Source organism: Trichosurus vulpecula, chromosome 3 (genome assembly GCF_011100635.1).
Source record: "Trichosurus vulpecula isolate mTriVul1 chromosome 3, mTriVul1.pri, whole genome shotgun sequence".
Classification (NCBI taxonomy): domain Eukaryota; kingdom Metazoa; phylum Chordata; class Mammalia; order Diprotodontia; family Phalangeridae; genus Trichosurus; species Trichosurus vulpecula.
In genome coordinates, this window is record NC_050575.1 from 133,847,892 (window position 1) to 133,864,461 (window position 16,570).

Sequence of the window (16,570 nt, forward strand, 5' to 3'; positions counted from 1 at the left end):
TTACTGTCTATGTCTTTTTGCAGCTCAGTTAATTTTTCTTTTATGAATTTGGATGCCAGGACATTTGGGGCATATAAGTGTAATATTGATATTGGTATGTTGTCTATGGTTCTTTTCAGCATAATGAAATTTTCTTGTTTATCCCTTTCTATGTTTTGAGTGTTTGTTTTTGCTTTGTCTGATAGCATGATTGCAATTCTATGTTTAAAAATTCAATTGCTGGATAATAAATTTTTTCTGGACACTTATTTTTATTCTTTCTATATTTTTGTTTTTAATAAATGTGTTTCTTATAAGCAACAGATTGTGGGTTTTTTATTAAACAAAATATGATACTCTTTTTCTTTTAATTGGATTATTTAATTCCATTTACATTTAAAATTGTGAGAATTGAGTTTATATTTTTATCCATTTGCCTTCAATACTATTTTTTTCAGATTAAGATATTTTCTTACGATTGATTAGCATTGTATCAGATTTTTTCACTGTTTAGTATCTCTCTTGACTATTGATGTAGTTTTTCTTCTATTCATACCACCAAGGATAATGTTTTGAAAGCCATTTTTGTGTTGGGGGATGGAGGCCTCTTCCTCTTTAGAGGACTGAATTTGGGTTTATCCTTTTTCCTATCAAGTGGAAGACTAACTCTACGATGCTGTCTTTCTCCCTGCCCCGTACATAGTTGTTTACCCTTTCTGTTGTAACGCTAGGTGAATTCATTGCATATAGGGCAAAATTAGAAGCTACCATCTCCAAAGCTCAAAAGAGAAGACTATGGGGTTAAGTTGTGTGATTATGGTATAAAAGCTTTATTATTTTTCATGTGTTTTATTTTTTCCTGGGACCTATGATAATTAAAAAAATAAATTGTTTCATCTTTCCAAATGTCTTTTGTTTTCCTAATTCGTTCATTTCTTTATATATTTCTCACCCCTCCCCTATACAGCAAGCCATCCTTTGTAACAAAGTTTATAAAAGAAAGAGGGCAAAAAAGTACTTTAGCAAAATCAACAAATATATCAATGGCGTATCTGAAAGTATATTCTATATTTCATGGTCTCCCACCTATGCACTGAAGAAAGAGAGGTGCAGCTCTCCTCCTGGGACAATTCTGGCCATTATAGTATTTTGGCATTCAATATTTGTTGTTACTGTACTTTATTGTTGTCTGGTTCTGCTTGCTTCACTCTATATAAGTTCACTTAAGTTTTCCCATGTTTATTTGAATCCTTCTCATTCAGAGGTTATTACAAAGAATGTGATAGTGTTGCAATATTCTATTACATCCATATACCATGTTATGTTTAGATATTCTACTGTAAATGGAACCTAATTTTGTTTCTAGCTCTTTGCTGCCCCAGAAAAGTGTTGCTAGGAATATTACAGTTTGGATAGGACCATTCCTTCTGTCTTTGCCTAGGAGTGGGATTTTTAGCTCGAAGGATATGAACAATTTTGTCACTTTTTTTAAACCAAAATTCCAAATTGTTTTCTAGAATGTTTGGACCAATTCATAGATTCAGTAAAAATGTAACTGTATTCCCATAACCCTTCCAACATTGACTAACATTGAGCCTCTTTTGTCATTTTTGCCACTTTAAAGTGAAATTTTAGGTGAAATTTTAGAGTTGTTCTAATTGCATTTCTAACATTGACATACTGCTTTAGGTCAATATTAGAGTAAGTGTTTTACATGCATTATCTCATTTGAACTTCACAACAAACATGGGTGGCAGGTACTATAAGTATTAGTATCCTTATTTTAGACATGAGGAAACTGAGACACAAGGAGCTTAAGTGATTTGCACATAGATAATAAGTATCAGGGATGAAATTTGAATCCAAGTCTTCTTGACTCCATGTTCAGCCCTTTATCTCCTTGACCATTTTGCCTTTTTACTTCTTTCCTTTAATTCTCAATTTAATTTAATTCAGTTCAATTCTCAACTCAATTCCATTTCTAGCAAAATTAATCATAATTTCTGGGAGCTGAGGGCCTTTCGGAGGGTCCGCTGGAGTGCAGCTTTCACTTCACTGTTCCTCAGGCTGTAGATAATAGGGTTCAACATGGGAGTCACTACTGTGTAAAACAGTGAGAGCAGCTTCTTATTCTCAGGTGAGGTGCTGGACCGGGGCCGGAAGTAGGTGAGGATGGCAGTGCTATAAAAGAGGGAAACAACAACTAGGTGGGAAGAGCAAGTAGAGAAAGCCTTGTGCTTTCCTTCTGCCGATGGCATCCTGAAGATGGTGGAGAGGATTCGCACATAGGACCCCAGGATGAGGAGGAAAGGAAAGAGGATGAATAAGACTGTGGCTGTCAGTGCCTCCAGCTCAAATAGGGAGGTGTCAGCACAAACCAGTGCAATTACGGGAGGGCTGTCACAGAAAAAGTGGTTTACTCTGTTTGGACCACAAAATGGGAAGTTGAAAATCCATGTTGTTTGTACCGTGGCCACAGGAAACCCGGAGAACCAAGAGGCAGCAGCCAGCTGGACACAGGCTTTCTGGTCCATGAGGACTGGGTAACGCAAAGGGTCACAGATAGCCACATAGCGGTCATAGGCCATGGTAGCGAGAAGGCAGCACTCAGCAGCCCCAAAGAAGAAGAAAAAATACATTTGAGTTGCACAGCCAAGAAAAGAGATAGTTGTGTCTTTGGTGAGCAGGGTACTTAGCATCTTGGGCACAATGACCATGTTGAAACTAATTTCCAGGAAGGACAGGTTCTTGAGGAAGAAGTACATGGGGCTATGTAGAGCAGAGTCAGCGGTAGTGACCAGGATGATAAGGACATTGCCCATAAAAGTGACAAAATAAATAATCAGAAACAGCAGGAAGAGCAGAACCTGTAACTCAGGGGGCAGGGCAGAGAAGCTCACAAGGACAAATTCACTCACTGTTGTCCAATTCCCCCAAACCATTCTTGGCCAGAACTTGTAGAGTGTTCAAACTTTAGGGAGGTGAAAGATTCCTTTCAGCCCCAAGGGGATGGAGAATTTATCATCCACTGTCTTATACCTCCATTTTACCTTACAGAAAAATGCCTTCATATGAATCTTCTCCTTTACTTTTTTGTCCTGTCTTTCTCCTCAAGTGTCTGAAGATCCAAGCACCTACATCTTCTGAAAGACAAACATCTGGCACTGTTCCACATCCTATAGGATAAATAAAAACATCATGTAGACCACCTTTAACCCTTTAGGTTTTTCATGATCTGGCTTCTCTGCCGGGGTTTGTCACAAAAGGTGTTTCACCATTGTATCCTTCTTCCCTCTCTCCCTTTGTCTGTCAGTTTTCTAAGAGATGAAGCACATCCAGCACGGCTCTTGCAGCAACAGTGAAAGCTGTTGAAATTAGACAGGGGAATCTTATCTGCAAAATGAAAGTTGGGAAACATTGTAATCAACACAACACTTTTTTATTAGCTAATCATTGCCTTCCCTGTGATCAGAGCCCTGGACTAGGGTACAAAGAAAGGAGAAGTACAAATCTTCCTAGTAGGGAACTCTCTAATGAAAAAAAGTTCTCCCCTCAAAGAGCTCTCAACCTAAAGAGAGGCACACAGAGATTAAGGGTAGGATCCCAGCCCTCTTCATCTGATGCTCTGAGAGCCACAGGAGGTGCCATCAGAAACAGGAGGGAATCTGACACGGATGAGGAATTAGCTATTACTCAGATCAGTCTAATAATTTATGTTAGTTCCAACACCAGGGGGAGACCTCATTTGTCAGAAGCATGAGTCTTAATTTTCTTTGATGTACTACTCTTTTTTGGGGTGGTGGTGGATGTTTTTTCCTTCATTAAAATTTTTTATTATGCCTATAAACTTATGTTAGTGTCAATGTGTACATTGCTATATTTTCATAGCTACAGTAATTCATGAGATACAGTAAAGACCAAACTCTAGGTCATGTGAAAGATAACCAGGCCAATGTAGTTATGTCAACTATAGACTTTTAAAACTGCACAGACAGGACATATCATCTAATCAAATCTATACCTTCTTTAGTGTCCCCAGCAAGTTAGCCAATTGACTTTTGGCAAACCATGATCAGAAGTTCTTTTTAAATTTCTTTTAGTTAACAAGAATTTATTTTCTCTTTCCTCTTCTCTTCAACTCCTCTAAGTTTTTTATATTTAAAGGTTTGCTTCCTGCAACTTTTGCCACCTGGGGCTGAACAAAACAAGTCTTTCCGGAAGGAGAGTCCATTAAATATCTCAAGAGAGCTATCATGGTCCTTTAAATCTTTTTTTTCTATAGACTAAACATCCTCAATTTTTTCAATTCATCCTTATATTTACATTGGGTAATTTGGCTGCAGCAACCCTATTTCAAGATCAAGATCTTTTGCCTTTATTGTTTATTGATCCTCTTTCTCAAGGTTGAAACTAAAGCCAATGAAAATTGTTAATCATAGTGAATAGGCAAAAACTTTTCTTATGTGAGGCCCTACATTTTCTGGGCCTCAGTTTTCTTACGTATAGAATAAGCAGAATCAATTAGACAACTTTTGAAGTCTCTTTCAGCTTTAATTCTATGATCCTAAAAATCTGGCTGACCTCTGGTGTCTTCATTCCAGACTGTCACCATCCTTTTTGAAATGCGGTGCCCTTGAACAATTCATTACCGATGTGATCTGATGAGGGTAGAGTTCAGCAGAGACAAGTTTCAAGTTACTTGTAACAACCATTTTTTACACCTGCAGTGTCTGTTCCCTGTTGCTTCTGTTTCTGGAGTCAGGAAGACCTCAGACACTTACTAAGCTGTGTGACCCTGTGCAAACCATTAAAAAAAAAAACCTCTGCCTCAGTTTCCTCATCTGTAAAATGCAAATGATAGCAGCACTTATCTCCTAGGGTTGTTGTGAGTATCAAACGAGAACAAATGAGAAAACAATTGTAAAGCACTTGGCACAGTGTCTAACACATAGTAAGCAATATGTAAGTTTAGTTATTATTGTTATTACTTGCTATCTGTGTGATCTTGGACAAATCACCTAAACTCTCTGGGTCTTGATTTACTCCTCTTTATGACTGTGGGATTGGACTGTATGATTGCTTCAAAGTTTCTTAATTTACAGTACTATACCAAGGACACATAATGGCACATCCCCCTGCTGGTTGCCATTCCTGAGTGGGAAATGGAATACATACACACACACACACACACACATATGCACACACATGCACACGCACACACTCATGCATGTACGCATGCACACAGACCCCACCCATGGACAAAATCTTTCCATTTCAGAAGCCTCCTTCCTCCCCAACACTCCCGTTAGCTTTCACATTCAATCTCTCATGACAGCTTTGTGGAGGCCAATTGAAAGATCCAACGGCAGCAATGTCCGTTGTAGTCCATGGCTTTAGTACGTTCCTATTCATAGTCCTCTCCAAACAGAAGCACCAATGTGCTTCCTGGTGCCATGGCTGCACGTCCTTCCTCTCATTTTGCAGTTTGGCTGTACTGTCTTTTACTTTATGCTAACATCCTCCAGAATGACATTGATCCATTCACCAACACTTTTTATCATTTTTATTTTTGATCATTTAAGCAGTTAATATTTTACCTAATTCACTTTTATTTCTCCTTCTTCCTCATGAGGTTATCCTGAAAAACTTCGCCAGATTTATTGTTGAAATCTAAATTTCTATGGTTAAAAAGTAATCCTTTAAGACACAAAAGTAATGAGGTCAGTGTAGTATGAGTTGCTCTAAATTAACTCATGCTATTTCATAGTGATCACTGCTTCCCTTTCTGAATGCTTAGAAATAGCCCAATCAATAATAATAATCTTGGTAGTTGTGCCCTGATACTAAGATACCACACGAAGGTTCAAATTCCTTACTTGCCATTTCTTCCTTCACTTGGGTCTCTGATCTCCTCTTGCTCTCTTACTCTTTGCCTGGTGTTCTGGTTCTTGTTGCCATTCCAGGCTACTATGCTATTTCGCCCAGACTCCCAGCTTTTCTGTGGTCATTGGCTTCTAGTTCCATCTAGATCCACTGATCCTCCTTTGTGCCTATCTTATATCTGGCTTTCCTTGTTCTAAAGATTTCCTGGCCTTGGTTCTTTATCTTATGTTCATGTCTTCTCTCATCACTGCCATTCTTAGTTCTGACATTCTAAAAATGAAGGCATTACCCAGACATATCTGTCTAGGAATTTTGTACATTTGCACCTACATGTACAAAATATCAGTAAACAGAGTCCTTTCATTCTTACTCCTTTATTATTTTCTCAAACATAAAATGATAGATGTGATCTGCATCCTAAAAGGTCTGAGTGTTGGAGGTCCTCTGAAAACCCCTGTAGATCAAAGTCAGGTACAAAGGGAAAAGGTCACTTAGCTTATTCCTCAAGACATGAAGGAACAAAGTGAATGGAGGGTGTGGAGAAGCACTGAATACCACTAAGGAAAGTCAAATGAGTTTTCAGAAATTCAAATCTGTATTCTTATCACACTCATATGAGAGTACAACTGGATCTCTTCAAGGTCAAAGGTCAGAGGAATAGAAGGTACAGGAGAGGCAGTGAGATGTGGAGGAATGAGTGATTGACTTCTAGTCAAAAGAACTGCATTCAAATCCCATCTCAGACATTCACTAACTCTTTGACCTTGAGCAAGTCACTGAACCTCTTAAAGTCTCAGTTTCCTTATCTGTACAGTGGAGGAATGACAATAATTAAACTATCCACTTCATGGAGTTGTTCCAAGGAAAGTACATTTCTTAGGTCTCTATATAATCCTCAGGTCTGATTGGGCCTGAAATATTACTTGTAAATTGTCCCTGGTGTATGTTCTGTGGTCAGCTTTTAATCAGAGAACCACATTCCTAGACACACCCAAGGAAGTGGGAGTTTCTGCAATAACTAAAACTTTTTCAAAAGTAGGAAGCAGTTGGGATAGCTGAGAGAAGAGGACCAAGGAAGCAGAACTGATTAGGAAAGGAAACTAAAAACCCCAAACTCAGCATACCTCAGGAGATTCAGAGGTGGCTGCTAGGAAGCATGATATAACTGAAAAAATACTTTACCATTAACAAGATAGAAACTTCAATCCTGCCACTAACTCTTGATGTGATTCTAAGTCCCCTAACCTCTCCGTCTCTCAGTTACCCCATCTGGAAAATGGGGATACAACCCTATTTCACAGGGCTCTTGGTGGGTGTAATGAATTAGATGTGAAAACACTCTGAGAAGTACAACCAAAGTTCTGGGTTTGAATCCTGATTTTGAATTTTTAGTTTTGTGATCTTGGGCAAGTCATTTCCTCCCTTTAGGTTTTAGTTTATTTCCCTGTAAATGAAGGGATTGGACTAGATGACCTTTCAGGTTCCTTCCAGCTTTAAGTCTATGGTCATATGAAGGTGATAGGAAAGTTTGAAGCATTGCTATTATTGTTTTTGTCTCTGTAGCTCTGTCTGGGAAATAATCCAAGACAAAGTAGCCTAGACCTTGCCCAACAGACTTAAGGGAAAATAAAGCATGAGAAGTAGAGAAGAGAGAAGAAACTGAGGCACAGGGAGCTTGCTGACCTCCCTGGATTATTCAGTCATGTGGCACTAATGAAACACTGACGAGCAACAGAGATGAGAAGGACACTTACCTTCTGGCAACAATTCAGGGTCTTCTAGAGGAATAACCCTTTATTCCTAGTCATTGCATCTGGGAATTCCCAGTCACTGTGTCTTAAGACATCCCAACAATTATAATTTCTCACTTTTTCTTTTCTCCTCCCTCCCACTCTCCCTCTTTTCCTTCCTTCCTTCCTTTTCTCCCTCTCTCCCTCCTTCCCTCCCTTTTTTTCCATTTCTCTCTGTATTTCCTTTCCTCTTTCCAGTCTCCCAGAGTTAGGAAAAATGGTGATGGGAAATGTTTTCTTGCTTGTCCTCCTAACTCGTTAAAGCTTGCTGATGTCTCCAAGCCTTTACTCCCAATCCCTTACATTCTTATTTATGCCTCCAAACTTTGACCTCTATGCCTCCCATCCTTGTGAGAGTGAGATGTGAAAACAGAAGTGGTAGAAATGGAGAGATTATTCTTTCTATAGAAAATCCATAATGCCTTCCCCAGCTTCTGTTCTTTATGTACCTGATAAAGTCATCTGCTTCAGGCATTTCAGAGTAGCCTTGGATTTAGCCTGTGTCTAACACTTCAGGAGTGCCCAGGCTGGGGCTGTGTTACTCACTTGAGATGAATTTTGGCCTGGATTACAATGACTTTTTTTTTTAGCTGTTCCTAGAGACCATAGGGATGGGGAATTCTCCAGGGTCCCTCTTCCTTGAGAGTCATACGTAAAAAATCACAAAACTGTCTCTTGTCGGGAGGGTGAGATGGGATTCCTGAAGACTCTGTCCTCATGATTGGAAGAAAGTTTCAGCCACAGCTTCCAGCTTCTGAGCAGATGGCTGGGCAGATAATTAGAGCTCAGGAGACTGGTATTAACATACTGTGTTTGGGCCCAGGAGAAACTGAAAGAACATGCCAATTTGCCCATTTCCGTGTATCTTTGCCGCATTTCTGGCTTGGCATGGGCATGTTTGCCCTGCATCTTGTAAACAACATTGGGTAGGGAAAGCCATCATTTGTCCTGATAAAAGACAGCCAATGAGCAACAGTATCAAAGTAACCATTGGGTACAGTGCATGGAGACTATTGCTTATAAAACATGGTCTTGGGATTACAAGATGGCCGAAAGTTGCATGAAATGATGTTTCCTGTTGCCTTTGGAGGTAGGATATAAACAATATCTCTTAACCCCTTTAGTTACTTTCATATGTAGTGAGAATGTCAATTGATATGATTCTGATCAAAATAACTCCAAGCCTTGCCTTATCCCTACAGAGTATGGGGCAAACCCCATAGACCCAGAGAGATTCTGTGCTTTGTGAAATGATCTCAAACTGCTCAGCATTCTCAGAAGAAGAGGCAATGATTGGGAATGGAAAAAAAAACAATAACCCAGAAATGACATTTGGGAAGAGTTGCTCCCTTCTTCAGTGTCCTATAGCATCTCAAAAACATTTCCCAAGAGATTCTGATTTCCATGAAACTAGGAGTGCCATAGTGGCAGAGTCACAAGAGGAAAGAAATCCAGTGACATTGTCTCATTCCCTTCAGCAGCATGGGAGTAGATGAGGGGAGTATATGCTTACAACAAGGACATAAGTATTAGGGGCCTCAGCATTTTGGGGTCTGTAGGGAGTCTGTTGATTTTGCTTTAATCAGAGGAGTGGCATTTTCCCCAGAAGGCAATTCAAGGCATAGTGTTCCCTGTTGTGCCTGGTGAGGTTATAGGGAAGCAGAATTAGAGGACCCCTCTTTCTGAGAAAGTTTACTGTAGAGGCTAGAATGTTAGCCAGTTCTCTATCAGGAACAAATATTCTCCAAATTCTATGGTACTGAGTTCTGTATTTTTTGAAACAGCTTTGGTATAGCATACTTTATCTCTGATATGTGGGCCAAGAAGCAACAGTTATAACCGAACATGGAACAACCGATTGACTTAAGACTGGGAAAAGAGTATGATAAGGTTGCATATTATTACCTCGTTTATTTAACTTTTATGCAGAGTATGTCATGCAAAATACTAGGCTGGATGAATAATAAAAATCTGGAATTAAGGTTACTGGGAGAAATATCTACAATCTCAGATATGCAGATGGTAACATTCTGATGGCAGAAAGTGAAGAGGAATTAAGAAACCTCCTGGTGAGGGTGAAAGAGCAGTGTAAAAGGTGGCTTGAAGCTTAACATCAAAAAACCTAAGATCTTGGCAACTGGTCCCATCACTTCCTGGCAAATAGGGGAAGAGGAAATGGAAGCATTGTCAGATTTTATATTATTGGGGTCAAAGATCACAGTAACAGTTACTTCAGCCATGAAATTAAAAGACACTTACCCCTTGGAAGGAAAGTTATGGCAAATCTGGACAGTACACTAAAAAGCAGAGATATAAACTTGCTGACAATGGTCCATGTAGTCAAAGGTATAGCCATCTCACAGAACAAAGAATTTTTTAAAAAAGAAAAACATGAGAAGAGAAAAAAAATCAAGCAAAACTGATCAATATGTTGAAAAGATCTGACAATATATGCTGCATTCCACAACTGTGGACATCCCCCTGCCTCTGCAAAGGAGTGAAGGGAGATGTCTTCTTATATCTCTTCTTTGAAATCAAACTCTATAATTTTATAACAATCATTTTCAATTGTTTTGTAGTTGTTTTTTATATTTATACTCTAGTAGTAATGTATATTGATTTCTTGGCTCTGAATACTTCACTTTGCATCAGTTCATGTAAGTCTTTTCACAATTTTGTATTCATCTGTATCCATCACATTAATCATTTCTTACAGCATAATAATTTTCCATTATATTCATGTACCACAATGGATTTAGCCATTCCCCATCTGATGAGCACCTAATTTGTTTCCAGTTTTCCCAGACCTTTGCACAAGGTCTGGAACATAGTAGGCACTTAATAAATGCTTATTGACTTGTTATTTACTTCTACAAAACAAAGTTCTGCTACAAATATTTTAATGTATATAAGAACTTGCTTTTTATCAAAGCACAGGATTTATGCATAGTAGTAAAATCTCTGGGCTACAGGGTGTGGGCATTTTAGCCACTTTATTTGTATAATTCCTGTGAGAAACACGGTTTTGGGGATCACTGGACTTCCTACGCAGGGCCAAAGTCCTGAGGAAGAACCCCATGATAATCCCTAAGGAAAGCTGTGCAGACCACAGGACTCCCAGAGGAAGGACGAGTGGTAGCCCCCTTAATCTGTGGGGATAACAGGGCTCCTAGGGGTCAGACCCTAAGGAGGACCCAAGCAATGGCCCCTTAGAATGGCGGTAAGATCACAAGGCTCCCGAGACAGGGCCAGAAGACCCAAGTGATGTCCCCTTAAGAAGGCTGTGCAGATCACAGGGTTCCCCCGGGGAAATCCTGAGTGGTAGCCCTCTTAACACCACAGTGGAGATCACAGGACTCCCCAAGGCAGGGTCAGGAAATTAGCCTGAGACGTGCTTCCACAGCTCATTGCTTTCCTGGTAGCATGACCTTGGGAAGATCCATGTGATTTGCCCATTCTCACCCAAAGAACTCAGGACCAGAGTGGGTAGAGGAAGGCATTTATTATGCTCCTCGAGAGAGTGGGTGTAGTGCTCACTGGGAACACTCACACTGATACAGCTGCAGGAGTGGCGGTAACCATCACCTCTACTCTTGCTTGAGTTATGGTTAGTTTGCATTCTTTACTTTTTACATAATACTCCCAAGTTATAGAGTTTATATAGGTAGGATAATAAGGATACAGAAGCAGAAGTGAAGGTAATTAGATTTTCCTTGTCTGAGTTTAGGATTAATCTACATTCTTTATTTCCCCTACCTTCCCTCTTTAACATATGCTTATGCAAATCAGTAGGCCTGGACTCCTGACCAAGACCAGACCCTTGATAAGCTTGAACTGGTTCAACCGGTTTGGCCTCTTTAGTTCCCCTGACTGCCTACCTCATGCTCTCCTCAAATGGCTCATTTAAGCATGTATACAAACCTCTGACCTTTCACCTGACTGACCTGAGCCCTGGTTTCTGCTAAAACTGGGGTGGGGGAGGGGGGAAGAAGTATACCTTCAGTACTGTGGAAACAAAACTCCTCCTCCCATTTCTTACAATTCCAAATTGCTTTTCAAAATGGTTGTACAGATTCACAGTCCTACAAACAGTGCACTAGTGTGCCTATCTTCCCCAAACCTCTCCAATATTAAATTCCTGTCTTTTGTCATCTCTGCCAGTTTGCTAGATGGGAGCTGAAACTTCAGGGTTGTTTTATCTTATTTATACTAATTTGGAGCATTCTTTCATTCTTGTGAATAGTTCGTAATTCTCATTTTAGTACAGTGTGCTCATATCCTTTGACCATATAACTATTGGGGTATAGCTTTTGGTGTATAGTTTTCTTTTAGTTATTTCAATATCTTGGATTCCAAAATCATTCAAGAAATTTAACACAAAGATCCACTCCCCCATTTAACTGCTTATTTTTCCCTAGATAGTTATTTTCTTTATAGAAAAGCTTTACAATTTCCTGTGATCAAAAATTTGTTTTATTTTTTGCAATTGTCTCTATCCTTTGTTCAATTACAAACATGTACTACCCATTGCTGTGAAAGGTGTATGATCTGCTTCTCATGTAATTTATTTATAGTCAGAACTTTAGCATTTAGGTTGTGCATCCATTTTGAATACATTATTGAATATGGTATAAGGCATTAACATCAAAAACTTTCTTTGGAAACTTCAAGTTCACTCATAAGCATCCCAAATATGTCTAGTCCTTGTCACTCAGTTGACTGAGTCTTGGCCCTTTCATAATCTGAAAATATGTTTTCCACAGATATTTCTCAAAAAACAAATGACTGAGATATAATGATAGAAGCCAGTCTACCATACAGCATAGCAGGAAACTCTACATTTTTACTCTTTAACATCATTTCTGCTTATGGTCCTTTGGATCTAAGTAGAATGACCCATGAATAACTGCCCTGTTTTAGTTTAGGTTACCAATTTTTCCTAGTTACACAGGTTTGCAACCGTATAGTCATCCTTACCTTTTCTTCACTTCTCATCCTTAATATATTGCCATTTCTGTCTCTCCACAACAGTTCTCACATGTGTGGTCTTTTCTCCTCTCACTCAGCCACTACCTTAGTGCAGGCTCTCATCACCTTTTGCCTAAACTATTGCAATGACCTCCTAATTTCCCAACTTCATTTCTCTCTTCAATCCATCCTCCACAGAACTGCTCTAAGAATGGACACTTTTTGTACTATTACCTCTCCCCCACATCATTGCATTTCTCTAGGTACACGTTGTCTTCTGCAGTAGAATCAGAACTCCTTGGGAGCAGCCTTTGTTTCATTTTTTTTTGTCTTCATACCCTTAGCACTTCTAAGAGTCTCTTACTAAATGTTTATCAGCTGATCAGTTGGTTAATCAGAATGTCAACTCAATATAGATTCTTGACTAGATGGATGGCTAAATGAAAATAACATTTAGGGAGGAAAAACAGGATTCAAGTGTTGGAAAACAAGATCTAGAGAAATTCTACAATAACTTAAATCATTCATCATGGAAGAAAGGAAACTGAAGAAAGATTTCAATGAAGGCTGTAGGTTAGGAAGGAGCTTATTGATCTAAAATTGTTGATTTACTTTTCTCTACCCATATTGAATACAAGGAGAGATCTGTATTTATGAAGAGATCCTCTTTTCTTTTTTCACTACTAGTTGAAAGACAGAGAAGCCATGTTGTATAGTGTTCTAGAGTGCCAACCATTGGATTAGTAATAATGATAATATTTCTCTTTTGACTGAATTTATAATTTCATTACTGTAGGGATATTTAGATTAAGAATTCCATCTACTAATGAAAATTAGTACCTGTTATGCAATTTATAATCTTAGAGAATTTTCTGAGGCACTGAAAGGTTAAGTGACTTGTCCAGGGTTGCACAGCCAGTGTGTACAAAGGCAAGACCTGAACCCAGTTTTTCCTTTCTATAAGGCTAACTCTCCAACAGGTATGTTACTTTGCCACTAAGTGATAATACTTTTAGCTCACATATATAAAGCTCTTTAAGGTTTGCAAACCGCTTTATAGGAAGGAATGGGTATATGTCCTATCTGGCATATTTTAGATTTGTGACCATGGGTTCATGGGCAAGTTACTTAACCTGTCAGTATTCCAAGCAAACCTTTTAGACTTTAAGTTGCAGAAGAGTTGCTGATCTACTCTAGTGAAGGAATTTTTACACTGGGGAGTCTCCTACTATGATGAAATCACAGACCAAGAACAAATATGTATGTGTGTGTATGTGTATGTGTTTGTGTGCATCACCAGCAGTTGCCATGCTGATGCTGAGCTGGTGAACAGGTAATACTTTTATCAGTCTTTCTTCATATTCTTCCCAAAGACAATGAAGTCATCAAAGTATAACAATGCTTTCAGTAGTTTGTGTTTCCACCTACTTTCTTCCTTAGTCACTATGAAGTGAGAAGTACCTCTGAGATGCCTTGGGGCATATATTGAAACTAGCAAAATCCACTGGGTGGATGAAAACTGTCTTCTTTTGTCATAAAAATCTGGTAGTAGCCTCTGCAAATGTTCAATACTGAGAAGAGCTGGCTGCCTAACAGACAGTCTTGGGCATCTGGAACTCTCAATGTGATGTACTGGTGAACCCCTTTGAATCCTTTGTTCAAAGTCTGGTAGCCTGCACACAGTCATATCCTTCCATTCCTCATCCCTGCATCTATTCTAGGTTCTGCATATAGGCTGTTGGACTATACAAAGATACCATTGATCAGAAATATCTTGAGATAGCTTCTGTGGTCTCCTATTGCAGATAAATAAATATTTCCAGATTTTTCCTGGAACAGTAGGAAATCTAAATTGCATTCTGTGATCTTCTTTTTGTGCACATCTCACATGCTACATATGCAATGAAAACCTGCTTTCTCTTCTTCTGAGCATCAACCTCAATCAGTTCTGCCATTATTCTGGTACTGTAAAATCACCAAAGTTAAATTTCTTGGGATCCACTTCAGAGGTTAAGAGATTGGTATACTCATGATGTTTGTTGGTATTGCTTGCCTCTCTCCTTTAGGTTTCTGTACAGGCTATATGGATATTCAAAGTCTCAGGTATATGGTCTTAATTTGTCACTTTCCGTATCCTCCTAGTATTTTGGATGGACTAATATTGGTTCCAGTTAATACTAATCCTCCAGGTATAGAGCAATCCATCTTCCTGTTGACATTAACCACCTCTTTAGAGAACTTCAAGCTTGCTCTAATGTATCCCAGGTATAAGCAGTCCTTGTCACTCAGATAACAGTAGAATCCTACACACCAAACTGATTTTCCTCCTGTTCTCCAAACTCTCCAGTCCATTTAGTAACAAAGTGGGGAATTATCTCTACAACTGAATGTCATAGTTTGAAAAAGCTTATTGCCCTGAAGAAGGTCCTAGAAAGTGCTGCCTTCACTTCATTATTCCTCAGGCTATAAATGATGGGATTCAACATGGGGGTCACTACTGTATAGGACAGTGAAAGCACTTTCTTGCTTTCAGGAGAGTTATTGGACTTGGGCCGAAAATAGAGGAGGCTGAGAGATCCATAGAAGAGGGAGACTACAACAAGATGGGAAGAGCAGGTAGAGAAGGCTTTGCGCTTCCCCTCGGCTGAAGGCATCCTGAGGATGGCAGCAACAATACGGGCATAAGAGCTCAGTATAAAGAGGCAGGGTGTCATGACAAACACAGTGGTCCCTATAATAGCATAGACCTCAAACAATGTTGTGTCTCCACAGACCAGACTTAGCACAGGTGGGCTGTCACAGAAAAAGTGATTAACCTTATTGGAATGACAGAATGAGAAACTGAAGAGCCATGTGGCCTGTACAGTGGCTACAGGAAGACCTGATAGCCATGAAGCAGCAGCCAGATGGACACAGACCCTGTGACTCATGATGATTGGATAGCGCAGGGGATCACAGATGGCCACATAGCGGTCATATGCCATCGTGGTCAGGAGGCAGCACTCTGAGACCCCAAAGAAGAAGAAGAAATACATCTGAGTGGCACAGCTAAGAAAGGAAATGGTTGCATCATGAGCCAATAGGGTCCCCAGCATCTTGGGTACAATGACCATATTAAAGCCAATCTCTAACACAGAAAGATTTCTGAGGAAGAAATACATGGGACTGTGCAGGGCTGAGTCAGCAGTAGTGACCACTATAATGAGGGTGTTGCCCAACAAGGTAACAAGTTGAATGGTGAGAAAGAGTACAAAGAGCAGAAGTTGAAGTTCAGGTTGCAGGGCAGAGAAGCTCAGGAGGACAAACTCATCCACTGTTGTCCAATTCTCCTTAGCCATTGGCCCCAGAGACTGCTCCCAGGCTGCAGAGACAGACAAGTTTTCACTGGAGAAGCCAGAGTCTAGTTTCCTAGTTGAGAATTCTCTGCTGTACCCTGGACGGAAGACCTTGGTTAGAGGAAGAAGGTCCTTAGTATGGCCAAAGACTGAGGACACAAGCAGAATACCTATGTATAAGATTGAGCTCTGAGACGGGGCTGGGCCAACCTTTGGAACAGTGTAAGACACTCATTACAATCACAAAAAGATGAAATTTGTTATCTTGGGTCTATCAACACCAGGATTTGTTTTCTTTTGGGATCATTAAGAGAGATGGAAATCAGTGTTATGAAGGAGAAGGAATAATAGACTTGGAAGAAAGAGACCTGGTTTTGACTCCTTAATACTTGCTATTTTTTTTGATTGTGGATAAGTTATGTAACATCACTGAATCTCAGATTTTTCATCTGTGAAATGATGTTAATATTTGTATTATCCATCTCAGAGGATTGTTGGGGATAGGGCTATCTAAACCCTAAAAATACTGTAAAAATGTGGGTTATTCTAAAGGATATTAGATTTGGTGAAGAGATCTGAGTTTGATTCCTGGTTATCCATGCTATCTATGTGATC

At 39.5% G+C, this 16,570-nt stretch overlaps 2 protein-coding genes across 2 annotated transcripts; both read right to left on the minus strand.

Moving 5' to 3' along the window:
* Positions 1-1,973: 1,973 nt before the first annotated feature.
* LOC118843978 (olfactory receptor 10A4) lies at positions 1,974-2,921 on the minus strand. The gene has a single exon (XM_036751783.1). It carries the CDS (start codon positions 2,919-2,921, stop codon positions 1,974-1,976), a length of 948 nt encoding a protein of 315 aa, XP_036607678.1.
* Positions 2,922-15,010: 12,089 nt separating this feature from the next.
* On the minus strand, positions 15,011-15,958 carry LOC118844484 (olfactory receptor 10A5-like). Its single transcript, XM_036752379.1, has one exon. The coding sequence runs from the start codon at positions 15,956-15,958 to the stop codon at positions 15,011-15,013; it is 948 nt and encodes a 315-aa protein (XP_036608274.1).
* Between the last annotated feature and the right edge of the window lie 612 nt (positions 15,959-16,570).

What these genes read in the sequence shown, in the direction of transcription:
- LOC118843978 (XM_036751783.1), bottom strand. Translation starts at nt 2,921, where the DNA reads ATGGTTTGGGGGAATTGGACAACAGTGAGTGAATTTGTCCTTGTGAGC.
- LOC118844484 (XM_036752379.1), bottom strand. Translation starts at nt 15,958, where the DNA reads ATGGCTAAGGAGAATTGGACAACAGTGGATGAGTTTGTCCTCCTGAGC.